The sequence below is a fragment of the Equus quagga genome, chromosome 16 (assembly GCF_021613505.1).
Source record: "Equus quagga isolate Etosha38 chromosome 16, UCLA_HA_Equagga_1.0, whole genome shotgun sequence".
Taxonomy (NCBI): Eukaryota; Metazoa; Chordata; class Mammalia; order Perissodactyla; family Equidae; genus Equus; species Equus quagga.
The window spans coordinates 48,290,278-48,305,711 of record NC_060282.1 but is presented as its reverse complement, the minus strand read 5'-3'; the positions used below and the strand labels follow the sequence as shown (position 1 = coordinate 48,305,711).

Here is a 15,434-nt window from a genome sequence, read left to right as displayed (position 1 = left end):
AATTAATGTGTGTCTTCTTTAATAGCATTACTTTTTTTCCTTGTTTCTGCTTCACTGTTTTCTTAGATGAGGCTCAATGTTGTTTTATTTTACAGGGAAGAAGAGTCTCTGGTAGAACAGTTTGTGTTTGAAGCCTTGGTAACGTATATGGAAAGTCTGGCCTTAGCACATACAGATGAGAAATCCTTAGGTAGGTCTTATCCAAGCTCTCTGTTTGCATGACAGTTCTGTTTTCCTTACCAGTCTTTAAGAGCTTTTCCACTTGGGTTAAGCCTCAGATAATTCTCTCATAAGGTAGTGTTTTCTTTTCTCACATCTCCCATTTAGGGTGATAAATGTGAAGGGGAAATATCCCCTTCCAGTGTCACAAATTTAGTTTGTAAAAGAGTCTTCCATGTCCTCCTCCTCAAAGACTCACTGTGTTCCCTGGGCTCAGGTGGCCAGTGAACGTGACCCCTGGTCAGAGATCCTTCTCAGGGCAGGTGGGACAGTTTTATATGGTAGCTCTAATGAAGCCAGCCAGTTACTATCGTGACAGAAAATATGAAAATGTACAGGGGCCGGCCCCGTGGCCAAGTGGTTAAGTTCACGTGCTCCGCTGTAGCGGCCCAGCGTTTTGCCGGTTCGGATCCTGGGCAGGGACATGGCACTGCTCGTTAGGCAATGCTGAGGTGGCATCCCACATGCCACAACTAGAAGGACCTGCAACTAAGATATATAGCTATGTACTGGGGGGATTTGGGGAAATAAAGCAGAAAAAAAAAATGTGCAGATTGCACAAAGAAAGCTGGACGTAATAACCAGTGAGATGTGATCAGTGTCTCTGAACTCACTAATGACAATTTAGAAAGTAGGAAATAGGTCTCATTACAAGATTGTGATAAAGCTATTTTGACCATAATTAAAGAAATAATAAAAAGATATTAAGTTAGAAATGGGCTAAAGTAGCTAAGAGAGTGATAAATAATAGTCTTTAAAATTAAATTCTTTCCAGAAGCTATTGGGAACATGATAGAGTTTTTGAACTAGAAGACTTCTTAGCAATCTCGTTGTTCAGTCTCCATACTAGTCAGGGCACGGGGGCCAGAGAATGTAGGTGACTGATCTAGGTCACGGAGCTGTGTGGTGGCAGAACATCTCTTTTACTTATCCAGATTTTGTTTCTGTTTCTTTTTTTTAAAAGACAAGTTGAGCTCTATTCTTCTTTGTGTTGATAGCCTGCTATGGGCAGAAATGCTTAAAATTTAGTCCTTGCCGTCAGATAGCTTAGGATTGCTTTATTTATCTCAATGAGTGAAACTTTACTCTTTTAAAAATCACCACCATATTTAAAAAGCATAGAAAGAACACTTTTTCCTGGTAACAGAGGTCAAAATAAGTGGTGTAAGGCTCCGTTCTTTAATTACCCTAGACATCTGTGGTTGGTTTTACTATTTTATTTCTGTTCTCCCTCTACAGTGGCTGTATTTTTAACCTATAGTATAGTTTAACCTGCATAAGAAGAAGAGGAGGTCAAGGAACTTACACTCCCTAAATAAAGGCCTTAAATTGAGATTCACAGGCTCTGACCTGGTGTGTGGGTTTCATGATACCTTCAGAGTCTCTTCCAGCTCAAATCCATTATGTGAGGCTGTTCTTTGGCTGGTTGATGGGCTGGTGGATCAGTTTCTCATTAGGTGTGGTATTGCTGTGTGTGTGACTGTGCACACATATGTACACCATGCTATCTTGCAGTCTTAAATATGGATTTTGTTTTGGTTTTGGACATGCAATGTAAGTCATTTATTTAAATTTTCTGAGAGGTGAAAAGATATTAACTCTACTATAAAATTGCCTTTTTAATTAAAAAACTAGGCCAATAAACCTATATTACTAATTTATTAATAATAATCAACTATATATCTTCTTTGGAAATATATTTTTGTACTTGAGAACAGGTACAATTCAACAATGTTGTGATGCCATTGATCATCTCAGTCTTATCATTGAGAAGAAGCATGTTTCTTTAAACAAAGCAAAAAAACGACGTTTGCCACGGTGGGTGGTATTGCTTCATTTTCCCTGTTTTTATCCTAACGTAAAACTAATAGTTAATAAAGGAGAATCTGGGAGGAATGTGTGGAAGTATAAAGAATTAATTTTCTAAACAAGGAATGTGTGGAAGTGTGAAGAGTCAGTTTTCCAAAGATGTTGAAAAGCTTTATGTCTGAAAGGTATAAGTTTAATTTTGATTGGGATAGTGGATAAAATTTGAAAATTAGTTTTGTAACTGAGACATTTGTTTTACCTGCACTAATTTTGGATACAAATTTAATGTAGAATTATTTGACTTTAATATATACAAACTATTTTGGAGTGAATTTTCAGTATAAGAACTGAAATATTGAGATAGTAGGATTTTGACAGATACAGAATTATAGAATTATGGAATGATGATGCTTAAAACCAGGGCTGGTTTACTGACCAGTGGTTTCCAGTCTTTGCTCTCATCCCCATTCCAGCAAGGTCTTGTTCTCAGACAGGATAGGGTGTGCCATGCATCAACCCTTCCAGATCTGTGCAGAGTGTCTGAGGGACTCTGATGTCTGCTGGTGGCCACCACTGTGCAGAAGCATTGGCCCATGTACTAGATATTAATATTTTCTCTGTTTTAAAATTGAGTCTTTCAAATTCTACCATTAACTTATGCTTTCTATCACTGATTCTCAAACTTGAGCATGCATTAGAATTACCTGGAGGTCTAGTTAAAACACAGATTGCTGGGCCCTGTCCTCAGAATCTGTTTTAGTAGGTCTGGGGTGGGGCTGAGAATTTACATTTCTGCCAAATTTACAGATAATACTAATGCAGCTGGTCCGTGGACCACAATTTGAGAAACACTGCTGTAGATCTTAAACCCCCTTTTGTTTTAAGGTACATTGAAAAGGGAACATGAAAATACTTGATGCTATTCTTTTAAGAAATACCTTTTAATCTTCCCTTTAAAAAAAATGAAGGTAAGCAGAACCCATTTAACCTGTGACATTTTGATTGTATTCTAATGATAATATATTAAAAATAAATTGAATGTCTTTTAGTAAGATCTCTACATGTATCAGTGTGGCAAAATCGAGTTTACGATTTCTAGATTCTTGGGTCAGCTAAATGCTAAACACTGGGCTGTATATTAAATATACTTTATTCTCTCCGTATAGAGGCTTTCCACCTGCGACATCACTGTGTTTATTGGATGTGGTCCAGTGGCTTTTAGCCAATTGTGGGAGACCCCAGACGGAATGTCGACACAAATCCATAGAACTCTTTTATAAATTTGTTACTTTATTGCCAGGTATGTTCTGTAAATGGTGGGTTTTGCTTTTACCAGTAGTTTAGAGATGTGCACTTATTGAAAACGTGATCCTTCCATTATTTAGATGGAAGTAACAAATAATATGTGTCTAATAAGTACAAAAAATAAGTATGTTCAGGGGCTGGCCTGGTGGCACAGCAGTTAAGTGCACATGTTCTGCTTTGGTGGCCTGGGGGCCCGCTGGTCAGATCCCAGGCACCACTCATCAAGCCATGCTGTGGCAGGCATCCACCATATAAAGTAGAGGAAAGTGGGCATGGATGTTAGCTCAGGGCCAGTCTTCCTTGGCAAAAAGAGGAGGATTGGCAGATGTTAGCTCAGGCTGATCTTTCTCAAAAAAAAAAAAAAGTATGTTCAGTAATCATTACAGATCATTTGTATGACAAGCGATAAATTATGGCTGTACATTTCTTAAAGATTAATAAATAAGGAAAGAAAAAAATGCTATTTTGATGTTAGTCAAATGATACAGAGGAAGTAAATTTAGTACTTATAGACTTGATTCTCAGACATAAATGTATTGTTCTACTTTCTGCAGTAAGTCTAACCTAGCTTTGGTAGCTTAGGCATGGGGAGGCTGTGCCTCAGGACAGACTCAGGCCCAGGCCTCCCACTGTCAAGTGCACTGTGCACTGGTCCAGAACCAAGACATGCTGTGGCATGTGCATCTGGGTGAGGAAGGTGACATTGTACTACAAATCACGAGAGAGAGAGAGAGAGAGCCAGTTCTCTTTAGAAAAGAGGATGGAGTGCTACTTTGGGGTTTTTTCGTCATGGAACGAGAAGTGAAAATTTCTCCATGTAATGCTAAAACTTAGAAGGCTTCTATGTCATACTATGGAATATATTATAATGTTATATACTACATATCATAATTGTATTCATACTATATATTATATGTACTATATAAATTTATATTTCTATAGTATATAGTTATCTAATATACTATAATTTTATGTATATAGTAGAAATTTATATTTGTATTTTTAATTTAAAGAATTGTTTGAAAAACCTTCTTAGTATTTTATATTGTTTACTGTTTTTAGTTAACAAAGTTTGTTTATATGTTAAGTCATTCTTACCACAGTCTGATAAAGTCAGTGAAGAGTGGATGGGGTAGAGGGGTGAAGTATGTTTTCCTTATTTTTAAAAGAAGCTGAGGCCCAGTCATTACATAGGTGGAACTACTTATTAGCGTACTGTACCTCACATTTGGGTCTCTGGCTCTCCTATTTTATTGTTAGTGCCTTGAAGTCAGTTCTGACTCCTGGCAACCCTGTGTTACAGCAGAACGGAACCCTGCCCTCTCTTTTTTGCACCATCCTCTCACCTTCCAGTGCTGTATCAGGCAATGCCCACTGCTGTTCCCGACCACCTTTTTTGGAAGTGGGTGGCCAGGTCCTTCTTCCTAGTCCGTTTTAGTCTGAAGCTCCACTGAAACCTGCCCACCATGGGTGACCCTTGAAATGCTGGTGGTATAGCTTTCAGCATCACAGCAACACTCAGCTGTCACAGTATGACACCCAACAGATGGGTGGTGTGGTGCCCCGACTGGGAAACGAACCCAGGCTGCTGTGATAAGAGTGCTGAAGCTTAACCACTAGACTACCAGGGCTGGCTGGGCTCTCCTGTAGCCCACACAAAGATTTCCAATGATGTCAACTTGACTGATCCCAGACATTTCTATTGCTCTTCTTCTCAATTGCCTATACTAAGGACCTCATATATTTTCAATGAAATAAATAGAGCTCTACCTCAGAGCTCTACCTGCTACCAACATATAATTTGTGTACAATTAATGAGCATTCCTTGACTTAGCTCTTCTGCATCCTCCAACAGTACATCTGCTTCTCTCTTTCTTCTTTATCATTACCCTCACTGGCTTTAAAGGGACAGTGTTAGACATATCTTTAGATCCTGAAGGAGTGTACTATGCAGTGGGTGTGCCGAGCACATCAACATCCAGATCGTTGGGACATAACAACAGGTGCAGGAATGTCCGTATGACATGTCAGGGGCGTCTGAGTACTGAGACTCAGTGAATGGGAACATATTGGACAGAAAGCCAGAGTGACAGAACACCACAGTCATGAGGAGGCGAGCAAGAGAGAAATAATGTGATTTTCTACCATCTCAGCCCTGTCTCTCTTCTTACTCATCTTCCCTTGTTTTGTTCTTCCTCTAGATCTGGCGTCTGTACTTCTTTCAATACTTACACTTCTTTCTTTCAATACTTACACTTCTATCACTCTTAGCTGATATCTGTCTGATGCAGAATTTAAATATCTTATTATTTTTCACTCATTATTATAGTTTTCTTTGTCCATTCTTAGTGAAAATTGTAGCATGTTTAATATTTCTTTATAAAACAAACTCTGAAAACATACTACTCTTTTACTTATATAGCTTGTGATAGGTATTTTTTGACACAATAGAAAAACGATTTCTTCTTCTTAATATATCACAAATTTACTGTTTTAGATCCTTCACTAACTTCATTAGAGTCAGAATGACTTGACCTTTTCAGAGCCACTGATTTTAGAGCATACAAAATACAATTTAATGTTTTTTCTTTAATATAGAAAATGATTAATATCCAGAAGAAAAATATCTTTTAAAAAGGTCATTTGACTCTTATTTAATAAACACTGCACTTGTGCGGTAGATTCTATTTTAAGTACTTTTTCAAATATTAACTTTAATTCATTTAATCTTTGTAACAACCTCAGAGGTAGACACTGTTATGATTCTCATTTACAGATGAAGACACTGAGACACAAGGCCAGATCCCTGCAGTGAGGAGGTTGCACAGCCAGGACAGAAGCTTAAGAGTCACAGTGCTCTTTTTGTGTTTATTGCTTTAAAAAAGGAATAATAATTTTCAAGACAAAAAGCAAGGGAAAGAGTATGAAATTTATAGTTATTCAAATGATGTCCAACTATTTTTATAATGTTTAAAGAAACTGAAGAGAATGGCTTTTGGTGGAAATACCTCCTTGGCAGTAATTTGTAGTGAAACAAATTGCGAGTGCTTAAGTTAAAAAAAAGATTATCCTGTACCATTTTGAAATTTTACTGCTCTGGTAGGTGGTTTATGTGGGACTTTTATGGAAAACTATATTTGAAATATTGTGATAGTGCCAGTCTTGTTCTGATCTTACATGTTTTTAACAGATCAGACTTTTAGGTTTTTTTGTTTATTATTGGACGATGCTATTTTTAATCAGTCACAGTGATTAGGTTAAATAACTTTAATTATATGAAAGTTATTTATATGTGTGTTTTAATCTTTTTTCTTTTTTAAGGCAACAAATCCCCTTTTTTATGGCTGAAAGATATTATCAAGAAAGAAGATATTTCCTTTCTCATAAACACATTTGAGGGGGGGGGAAGAGGTTGTGATCGGCCGTCAGGCATCCTTGCTCAGCCAACCCTCTTCCATTTGCAAGGGCCATTCAGTCTCAGAGCTGCCCTGCAGTGGATGGACATGCTTCTGGCAGCACTGGAGTGCTACAACACATTCATTGAAGAGAAAACCCTGGAAGCACCCAAGGTCCTAGGTAGGTAAAACTTATTCCCCAAGTTAGTATTGTCCCGATCTGCCTGGAGTCATTCTGGGGAAAAGATTAGTGAAGTTTTTGATTGCACAGTTCACTGCTGTCTGAAAATAACCATAGCAATGGTGATAACAGAGCATGTTCATTTAGTACTGTGTGAAGTACTTTTAATCAGTCTCACAGTGAGGGTGGGAGAAGGACTTGATATGCAACCAAGGCTACAAAAACCTGTCCAAATTTCCATATTTCTTTTCTGCCCTGTTCACAGGTTCTTGATGACCTTTTTATAAAATAACCTTTTGAGATTTTTGTTTGCATGAAGTATATTAAAAGAGTTCTTCCTGATATAAGGCTCTATAATCTTATTCCCTGTTTCTCTGTAGCATTTCTTTTTTTTCTTACACTTTCCTATTCCTTAAGAGTTTTTATGTATGGTAATAACAGTGTTTGCAGAGGACAGAATGTTCTGTCTGCAAAAGGTGGAATGTTTTGTGTTGTCCTCAGCCCATGCTGGGAAGAAGGCAGACTCTGTCCTTCTAGTGACCTGAATGGGACCTGTAAAGGCAGGGCATGGCTCTTGAGAGGTGTGTCTCTCTAAGGATAGAGCGTCTGGAGCTGTCAGCTGACTGATACGCTCTCTCCTTCAAGGTTGTCTGAACAGGCATATTTTCAGTCTTCTGGGGTTTCACCTAAATCCTCTCTCATGGGCTGAGCTGTGCAGACTTGCTACTCAGGACATGTTCTATTATTTAAATGATTTTTTCCTTTTTTTGCAGAAGATTAGTCCTGAGATAACATCTGCTGCTGATCCTCCTCTTTTTACTGAGGAAGACTGGCCCTGGGCTAACATCCATGCCCATCTTCCTCTACTTTATATGTGGGACTCCTGCCCACATGCTTTATATGTGGGAAGCCTGCCCAAGCATGTCAGCAGGGTTTGACAAGTGGTGCATAGGTCCATACCCAGGATCCAAACCGGCGAACCCTGGCCTGCAGAAGCAGAACATGTGAACTTAACCCCTGTGCCACTGGGCTGGCCCTAAATGATTTTTAATATAAATGCTGCATCCTCTTTAGTGGAGGTGGTTGCTGACTGAAGGAACTACCATTCTCTCTCTCTTATTCTGTCAGAGATGAAGTCTGTATTATGGGAATTGGGGAGAAAAGAACCTTCCTCCCTAGAAGCTATCTTCCTTCTAGTTTGAGGATGGTAGAGTCAGGCATAGTGGGGAGAAGGTAATGTGTGTGTGCACATGCTAGGGTTCAGAAAAACAAGAGTTTATACTGTTCTGAGAAAATCTGACTCTCGAGCATGGGATTCTGCAGGATTCCAGCATGAGATTCTCAGAAGGATAGGTCAAAAAAGTTGTGAAACTTTAGAAACAGAAGTAATAGCCACTCAATTACAAATAGTACCTTAAATTTATTGTTTTAAAAGATCTCATATGTCCTCATTTTGAAAATTTAAACAAGGAAAAAAGCATAGGAAATATGCAAAACCTTCTCCCCTAATCACATTCCCTAATGGTAAACATTATAACAGTTTAGTATTTACCTTGCTAAACTTTTTCTATACATATAATATATATTTATTTTTTAAATTTTAATTTTTTAGTTAATGGGATCGTTATTCATGCTTTACTGTAATTTGTTTTTTAAAAAGAAACTTAACATATTAGACATCTTTTTATGTTAGTATATTTATCTTGATCTGATCTAAATGACCACATATTGCCAAACTATGTAAATGTATTGCAATTAAATAGTCTTCAAACTACTTTATTCATTTACCCTCTAAGGGGAGGAAGACATTAAAAACAAGGTACCTTCTTTCAAACTTTAAAGTTGACTGAATAAATTTTCCTATTTATAGCTTCAAATAATTGAAAAAGTTATAATTTCTGTTGTGTTGTAAATGTTGACACTTTAATATAAAGCTGTTGACATTATTTGAAGAAAATGTATTCATTGGAACCTAAATACTATAGTAGTTTCATTTTCAACATCATCAGCTTTAAAATACAGTTTCTTTACTGGAAATTTTGCAAGTCTCTGAATTATTGCTACCATTCCATAAGCCCCACATTTTTTTCTCCTTTTTTGCTTATGTCTTTACTTATAACCATCTTTGGAAAAATAGGGTCTATGTGTTTAAAGTTTCTTCTTTGCTGTCAATATATGCGTTATTAGTGTCCATTACATTTATTACCACCACCACAACATAAATATAATAAAATTTTTGATAAATAATTATTATATATAAAAAGTAAAATTATGTGATTAGAATTCTATTGTTTCATATGGATTTTAGTACTAAAAAAACTGGTTCACATAAAAAAGTGCTATATTTGAATAATTCTAAAATGCACATTGTTTCCACATTTCAACGTATCTGTGATCAGAATTGTCATACAGCCCATGGTCGTTGGAGTCAAGGATATTTGGTGTTTGAGAATGTAATTCTTAATCTATTTTGTCTCCCTTCTTTGAATACATAGTGACCTGTCATCAAAATTATTTTTAATCATCTGTCAGTTGGTAGTTTGATTAACTTCCCTTAAATTTTATGAAAACAAATAATTGGAAACCATCAGACTTACAAAGAGTTTCTTAGTCATTACCTTTACTCACTCTTTCAACATGTGCACCACTATTTTAAATTGTCCCTTTGTTTGGGGTTCTGAAGATCTTTATACACTGGCATAGTAAACTACAGTGAGACTGAGGAAAGGAGAAAGGTGTAGCTGTCTTCTTTTGTTAAGCAGGAGAAGGGTAATCATGAAAGGAGTAGAAATGGGACGGGAGAACTAGCACAGGCATGTTTTCAGACAGATGAGTTTTATGAAAAAGTCACTGGGGAGTTGATCTGAAATTGATTCCATAAAATGACCAGTACCCATACACACCTGTTTGAAAACAACTGCCATAATTTGTCTCTCCCTTGCTCCTTTGAAGGACATTTAGGTTGTTTCTATTCTTTGATTATTAAAAACAGTGCTAAAATAAACATTCTTACAAACGCATCTGTAATGGAAAACCTCAGTTCAATCTACCTCCTCTGTGGGAAAACCCAGTTCTTTCCTATTTTGTTTTTCTCCTGTGTGTTTCCTTTACTTTTTACACAGAACGCTTCACTTCTGACACTTCTGGTCACCAAATGTGTGGAGGTTTTTCCCCCACCAGGCAATTCTCTGACACCAGCTGGGTGTGCTACAATTTAACTCAGTTCTGACACTGTCTATCAGGAGATAACCTCAGGTCCTACAGGTTAAGGGCTCAGTCCCATGAGATTGCCTCCCCCAACTTCATATTCCAGTCACAAGTAGTAGGTCCCTCAGTTACCCACAACTTCTGTCAGACTTAGGTACAAATTGGAAGTTCCCATGACCTCCTCTACCTTTGGATTCGATTAATTTGCTACAGCGACTCAAAGAACTCAGGGAAACATTTACTTTTGTTTACAAGTTTGTTACAAAAGGATATGATAAAGGATATAAGAATAACATCCAAATGGAAGAGATGCATGGGGTGAGGTCTATGGGGAGGGGCATGAAGCTTCCATGCCCTCTCCGGGTGCTCCACTCTCCCAGCATCTCCATGTGTTCACCAGCCTGGAAGCTCTCCAGACCCCTTACTTTTGGAAGGTTCATCACATAGGCATGATTGATCATTAACTTCGTTTTCGGCCGTTTTCCCTTCTCAAGAGAATGGGGGGTGAGTCTGAAAATTCCAAGCTGCTAATCACAGGTTGGTCTTTCTAGTAACCAGCCTCATTCAGGAGCCATCCAAGAGCCCACCCAGAGTTACCTCATTAGAACAAAAGACACTCTTATCCCCCAGGAAATTAAAGGGTTTCAGGGGCTCTGTGTTAGGACCAGGGTCAAAGTCCCAATATTAGAATAAAAGATGCTCCTAGTGTTCTTATCACTTAGGAATTTACAAGGGTTTTAGGAGTTCTGGGTCAGAAACTGGGGATAGACGCCCGTATATATTTCTTACTATAAATCACAGTCACAACATCTTTCCATTTCTGCTGTTATTTCATTAGGATAAAATTTCAATGCTGGTTCAACACTGAGGTTTTTGACATTTGATAGGCATGCACAATTTTTAAAGCTTTTGGTATGGTTTTCCAAATTGCCCTTCAAAAAGATCATAATAATTTATATTCTCACAGGTAGTGTTTGAGAATCAAGACCTAACCTCTCATAAATGTGTTCTTATTGTATGACTCTAAAGTTGAATTCTGTTTGAGTCATATTAATTTTGAAATGAGAAGAAATAGCTACCATTTTATTCAGCTTTAACTTTTTTTTAATTTTTAATTTTGACTAAAAGTATATCATGCCTATACTTAAGGAATTTCACATTAATTTTAGTGGGGTTATAAGGATGCATATGGTAATATTTTAATGTAATTTTTTTCTAGGTACTGAAACACAGTCTTCACTTTGGAAAGCGGTGGCTTTCTTTTTAGAAAGCATTGCTATGCATGATATTATGGCAGCAGGAAAGTACTTTGGCACTGGGGCAACAGGTAACAGACCCAGCCCACAAGAAGGAGAAAGATATAATTATAGCAAATGTACAATTGTGGTCCGGATTATGGAATTTACCACAACGCTCCTCAGCACCTCCCCAGAAGGCTGGAAGGTGGGTTCACTCCTGCTGCTCTGTTTATTTTAAGTCAGTACTTGGCATTTGGAAATACTTATTAAGTACCTGTGAGAAGTGATTTTAACTTTCCTAGAACTTTCCATTACTGTAGGAGTTATCTCTTCCTGAAAATAATAAAACTTTGCATGTACTTCAGATTTTCATTGTGTGAATAAAGTACAAAATAGTTTTTCTAAAAGTTTTATTAGATATTGCATTTTATATGATAAGCAAACATCTGCCTTAATGTATGTTTATACATTAGCAAATATTTGTAAATGTATCTCTGAGGCTTATTATATAAACGAACTCCAAAGAATTCATTCAGTTAATATATACTAAGCACCTACTGTACACCAGGCCCTGTCCTGGGGATACAGCATTGACCTAAGCCAGAGGCTGGAGAACTGTGGTCCACAGGCCAGATCCCGCCTGCCGCCTGCTTTTGTAAAGAAGGTTTTATTGGAACACATCCAGGCCCATTTTTTCACACATTATCCATGGCTGCTTTCACAGTATAATGGCAGTTAATTAAGTAGTTGTAGCAGGGACATATGGCCCACAAAGCCTAAAATATTTGTCTGACTCTTTACCGAGAAAGTTTGCCAACGCCTGCCCTAGCCAGGCAGAAATTCCCAACCTCGTGGACCTAACACTCTAGTGAAAATTTAAGTGCTGGCTAATAAATGTGTTTTTATTCAAATCATCTTTTACAGCTGCTTGAGAAGGATGTGTGTAACACAAACCTTATGAAACTCTTAGTGAAAACCCTGTGTGAGCCCTCAAGCATAGGTTTCAACATCGGTGATGTCGCAGTTATGAACTGTCTTCCCAATGTTTGTACCAACCTGATGAAAGCACTGAAGAAGTCCCCATACAAAGACATCCTGGAGATGCACCTCAAGGAAAAGATAACAGCACAGAGGTGGGCATTTAGATTGTGCCCAGGGCAGCATTATGGAATTTAAGGTCGTAGTGTGTCCTGTGCTCTGGCAGCTGCTTGCATGGCTGCTGTAGCCATTTCTTCCATAAAGGATCTAATTAGTGGGGTGTTTGGTGCAGAGATTCTCATCAACTGTTTGAAAATTTTCTGGTTAGCATATGGCTCCCCTAGGCCTTTGGGTGAGCAGCCCTCGTTTCCACGGCCGCATAAGGGCGTGGGACCATTGTTTGGTGTTAGCCTGTGTTTGCTTTCTAAGGCTATGTAATGAAATTGAGTGCCAGGTAGTTAGTAAATACATTTATAACAGAACACACACATGTTTTCAGTGTGTCCTGATAATTTAACAAGATCAGCTCTCATCTGGTTTTCTTTTTGTTTTTCTCGCATGGCCAGCATTGAAGAGCTCTGTGCAGTTGACTTGTATTGCCCTGATGCTTGCGTGGACAGGGCCAGGCTGGCTTCTGTCGTGTCAGCTTGTAAACAACTTCATAGAGCGGGGTTTTTGTGTGTTATAATACCATCTCAGGTAACCATAGCCAATTTATTTTTACGTTTCTCTTAGCTTTATTATGCCAGTCTATTTTATTTATATTCTTTGTTAGACATCCTTTATGTACAGACCAGGCTTGAAATGGGAATTATAGAAATACTTTCTCCAGACATGTAGAATATAAATATGAAAGTAAATATAAAAATTATAAATATTTTTATAAATATAAAATGAAAATAAAAGGCATTTGAATATTTCCAGCAGTCTTCTGGAAGGGCTAACTGCTGCTGTGCCTTTGTAGCTAGGCAACATAAATGAAAAATATAGCATAGAAAGCAAAGTGGAATGAAAATTTTCCTGTCAGTTGGAAGGCAGTTGTGTTAGCTAACCTGGATGTTTTAATTAATGAAAGGTGTCAAATTGTATTTTCCTATAAAATATGTTATTGCTGGATAATTCAGTGTTGACTTTATTTTAGTCTGCAGATCAGCATCATTCTATTGGCACAAAACTTCTTTCGTTGGTTTATAAAAGCATTGCACCTGGAGATGAACAACAGTGCCTTCCTTCACTAGATCCCAATTGTAAGCGATTGGCCAGTGGACTTCTGGAGTTGGCCTTTGCTTTTGGAGGACTGGTAGGAAAAACAGTTATATTTTATGCTGTCTTAATGATGTAAATATATAACTCATTTGCAGTGTGTCTCTAAAAACAGGAATTTAGTGGGGTAAGTTCTTCACTGCACAAGTACTATAATTGATATGAGCTGACTTTTTCTCTAAAAGTTTTTTTTTTTTAATAAAATAAATAGAACAGCAGTCTTCTTAAATTGAGATTTTTGTCTATCCCACTTTGTTTCCAAAAGGACTTTAGGCAGAGAACATTTTGTGAATAAAAAGCTGGACTGTGTTGACAGTGGTATCTTCTCCCTCTGTCTTTCCTGATTCTTCCAGTGGCTGATCTGTGGAGGAGAAATCCAGAGGCACCACGAAACAATATCTTCATGGCTTTTTGAACTGTGTAGTGCTGGCCTCAAGCAGTCTCTGCTAGCTGAGAGCGACCAGCCGGTCCTGTGTGTTCAGTCCGTTTCACCCACCTTCTCTTCTCGTGTAGCAGAAAGTTCTTCTTTACCTGTTTGTCCACTTAATGAAAGAAGATTACATATTTAAATTGTCTAAAAATACTCACCCTTATTAGACTCCCCTCTCAAAGCAACAAGAGGATGATTTTCTGGAAATTTGGGAGAAACGTGAGTTAGGGAAGATTTCTTTCCCAAAATGAAACCTAGAAAATGGAGGCTAATTGAAATGTTTACAATTTAAACTGGAACCCAGGCTTGAACCAGGCTTTCAGATATCAGGCACCTTTAGACCTTACTCTGATTGTCCACTTTCCAGGTTCACAGCTATCCCAGGAGTCTTTCTGTAACACATAAGACTTCTACTCCTGTCATCACACTTCTTTCTTCTTCACAGTGTGAGCACCTTGTGAGTCTTCTCCTGGACACGACAGTGTTGTCTATGCCATCCAGAGGAGGGTCCCAGAAAAACATCATCAGCTTCTCTCATGGAGAGTATTTTTATAGCTTGTTCTCAGAAACGATCAACACAGAATTGTTGAAAAATCTAGATCTTGCTGTATTGGAGCTCATGAAATCATCTGTGGATAATCCCAAAATGGTATTGAAATTTTCCTTTCAGTAAATATTTTCTTATATAGTGCTCATTAAAGGATTGCTATATTCCTGAAATAGATCATTAAAACAAAAAAGATCTCTTCCTGGAATATTTAAAGCTCTTGCCAGTGTTTAAAAACAAAACCAAAGGAAACAAAACACAGCCTTTATGAATAGTTAATAATGTTAATGGGTGTTGAAACATTGTTTTTTTTTCCCCCAATCCCTCACTCCCCCAAAATCTCTAGGCCTAATATGAGGCACAGCTGTGTAGAATATTGACTTTTGCCAAGACTTGGCATTGGAGTTCATAACCTGTCCTGAGGCCTGTGCCTGCCTTTGCTTTTCCACCAGCTTTGAGCTGATCCTGTGCATTCTGGTGGTCCTTTCTGTGGTCATGGTTCTTTCATGTCTTCATACTGAGAGCATGTTCCTGCTGTAGCCCACTTTCCCCCCTCACATTGAAACTTTGGACATGAATATATTTAATACATAGTTGACTTTGGTTTGCTAAACTTAAAAACTTTTCAAAATTATCCTGGTCTATAGACAATTAGAAACTGTTAACTGTTGGAATGACCATTTTAAGAGACAGTGCATAATTTCCTACTGAGTTAAGCTTTTATTCCAAACAGTGCTTGTTGTCTACTTTAGGGAAATATTTTATGGTAGATTGCACTATGAATTTGTGTTTTTTAAAGTTAGAAATAGAATTGTAGTAGACCTATGACACTCAGGAAATATAGCATTTTGAGCTTTTTAAA

At 37.7% G+C, this 15,434-nt stretch overlaps 1 protein-coding gene across 1 annotated transcript in view; it reads left to right on the top strand.

Moving 5' to 3' along the window:
• The window catches only part of PRKDC (protein kinase, DNA-activated, catalytic subunit), a 215,989-nt gene that overhangs the window by 87,098 nt on the left and 113,457 nt on the right, over positions 1–15,434 (top strand). Inside the window, exons 28-36 of the mRNA XM_046641859.1 lie at positions 96–190; positions 1,938–2,037; positions 3,195–3,328; positions 6,655–6,909; positions 11,336–11,559; positions 12,279–12,487; positions 12,899–13,031; positions 13,474–13,632; positions 14,471–14,674. Coding sequence (XP_046497815.1) covers positions 96–190; positions 1,938–2,037; positions 3,195–3,328; positions 6,655–6,909; positions 11,336–11,559; positions 12,279–12,487; positions 12,899–13,031; positions 13,474–13,632; positions 14,471–14,674 — 1,513 coding nt within the window. The remainder of the gene's footprint in view (positions 1–95; positions 191–1,937; positions 2,038–3,194; positions 3,329–6,654; positions 6,910–11,335; positions 11,560–12,278; positions 12,488–12,898; positions 13,032–13,473; positions 13,633–14,470; positions 14,675–15,434) is intronic.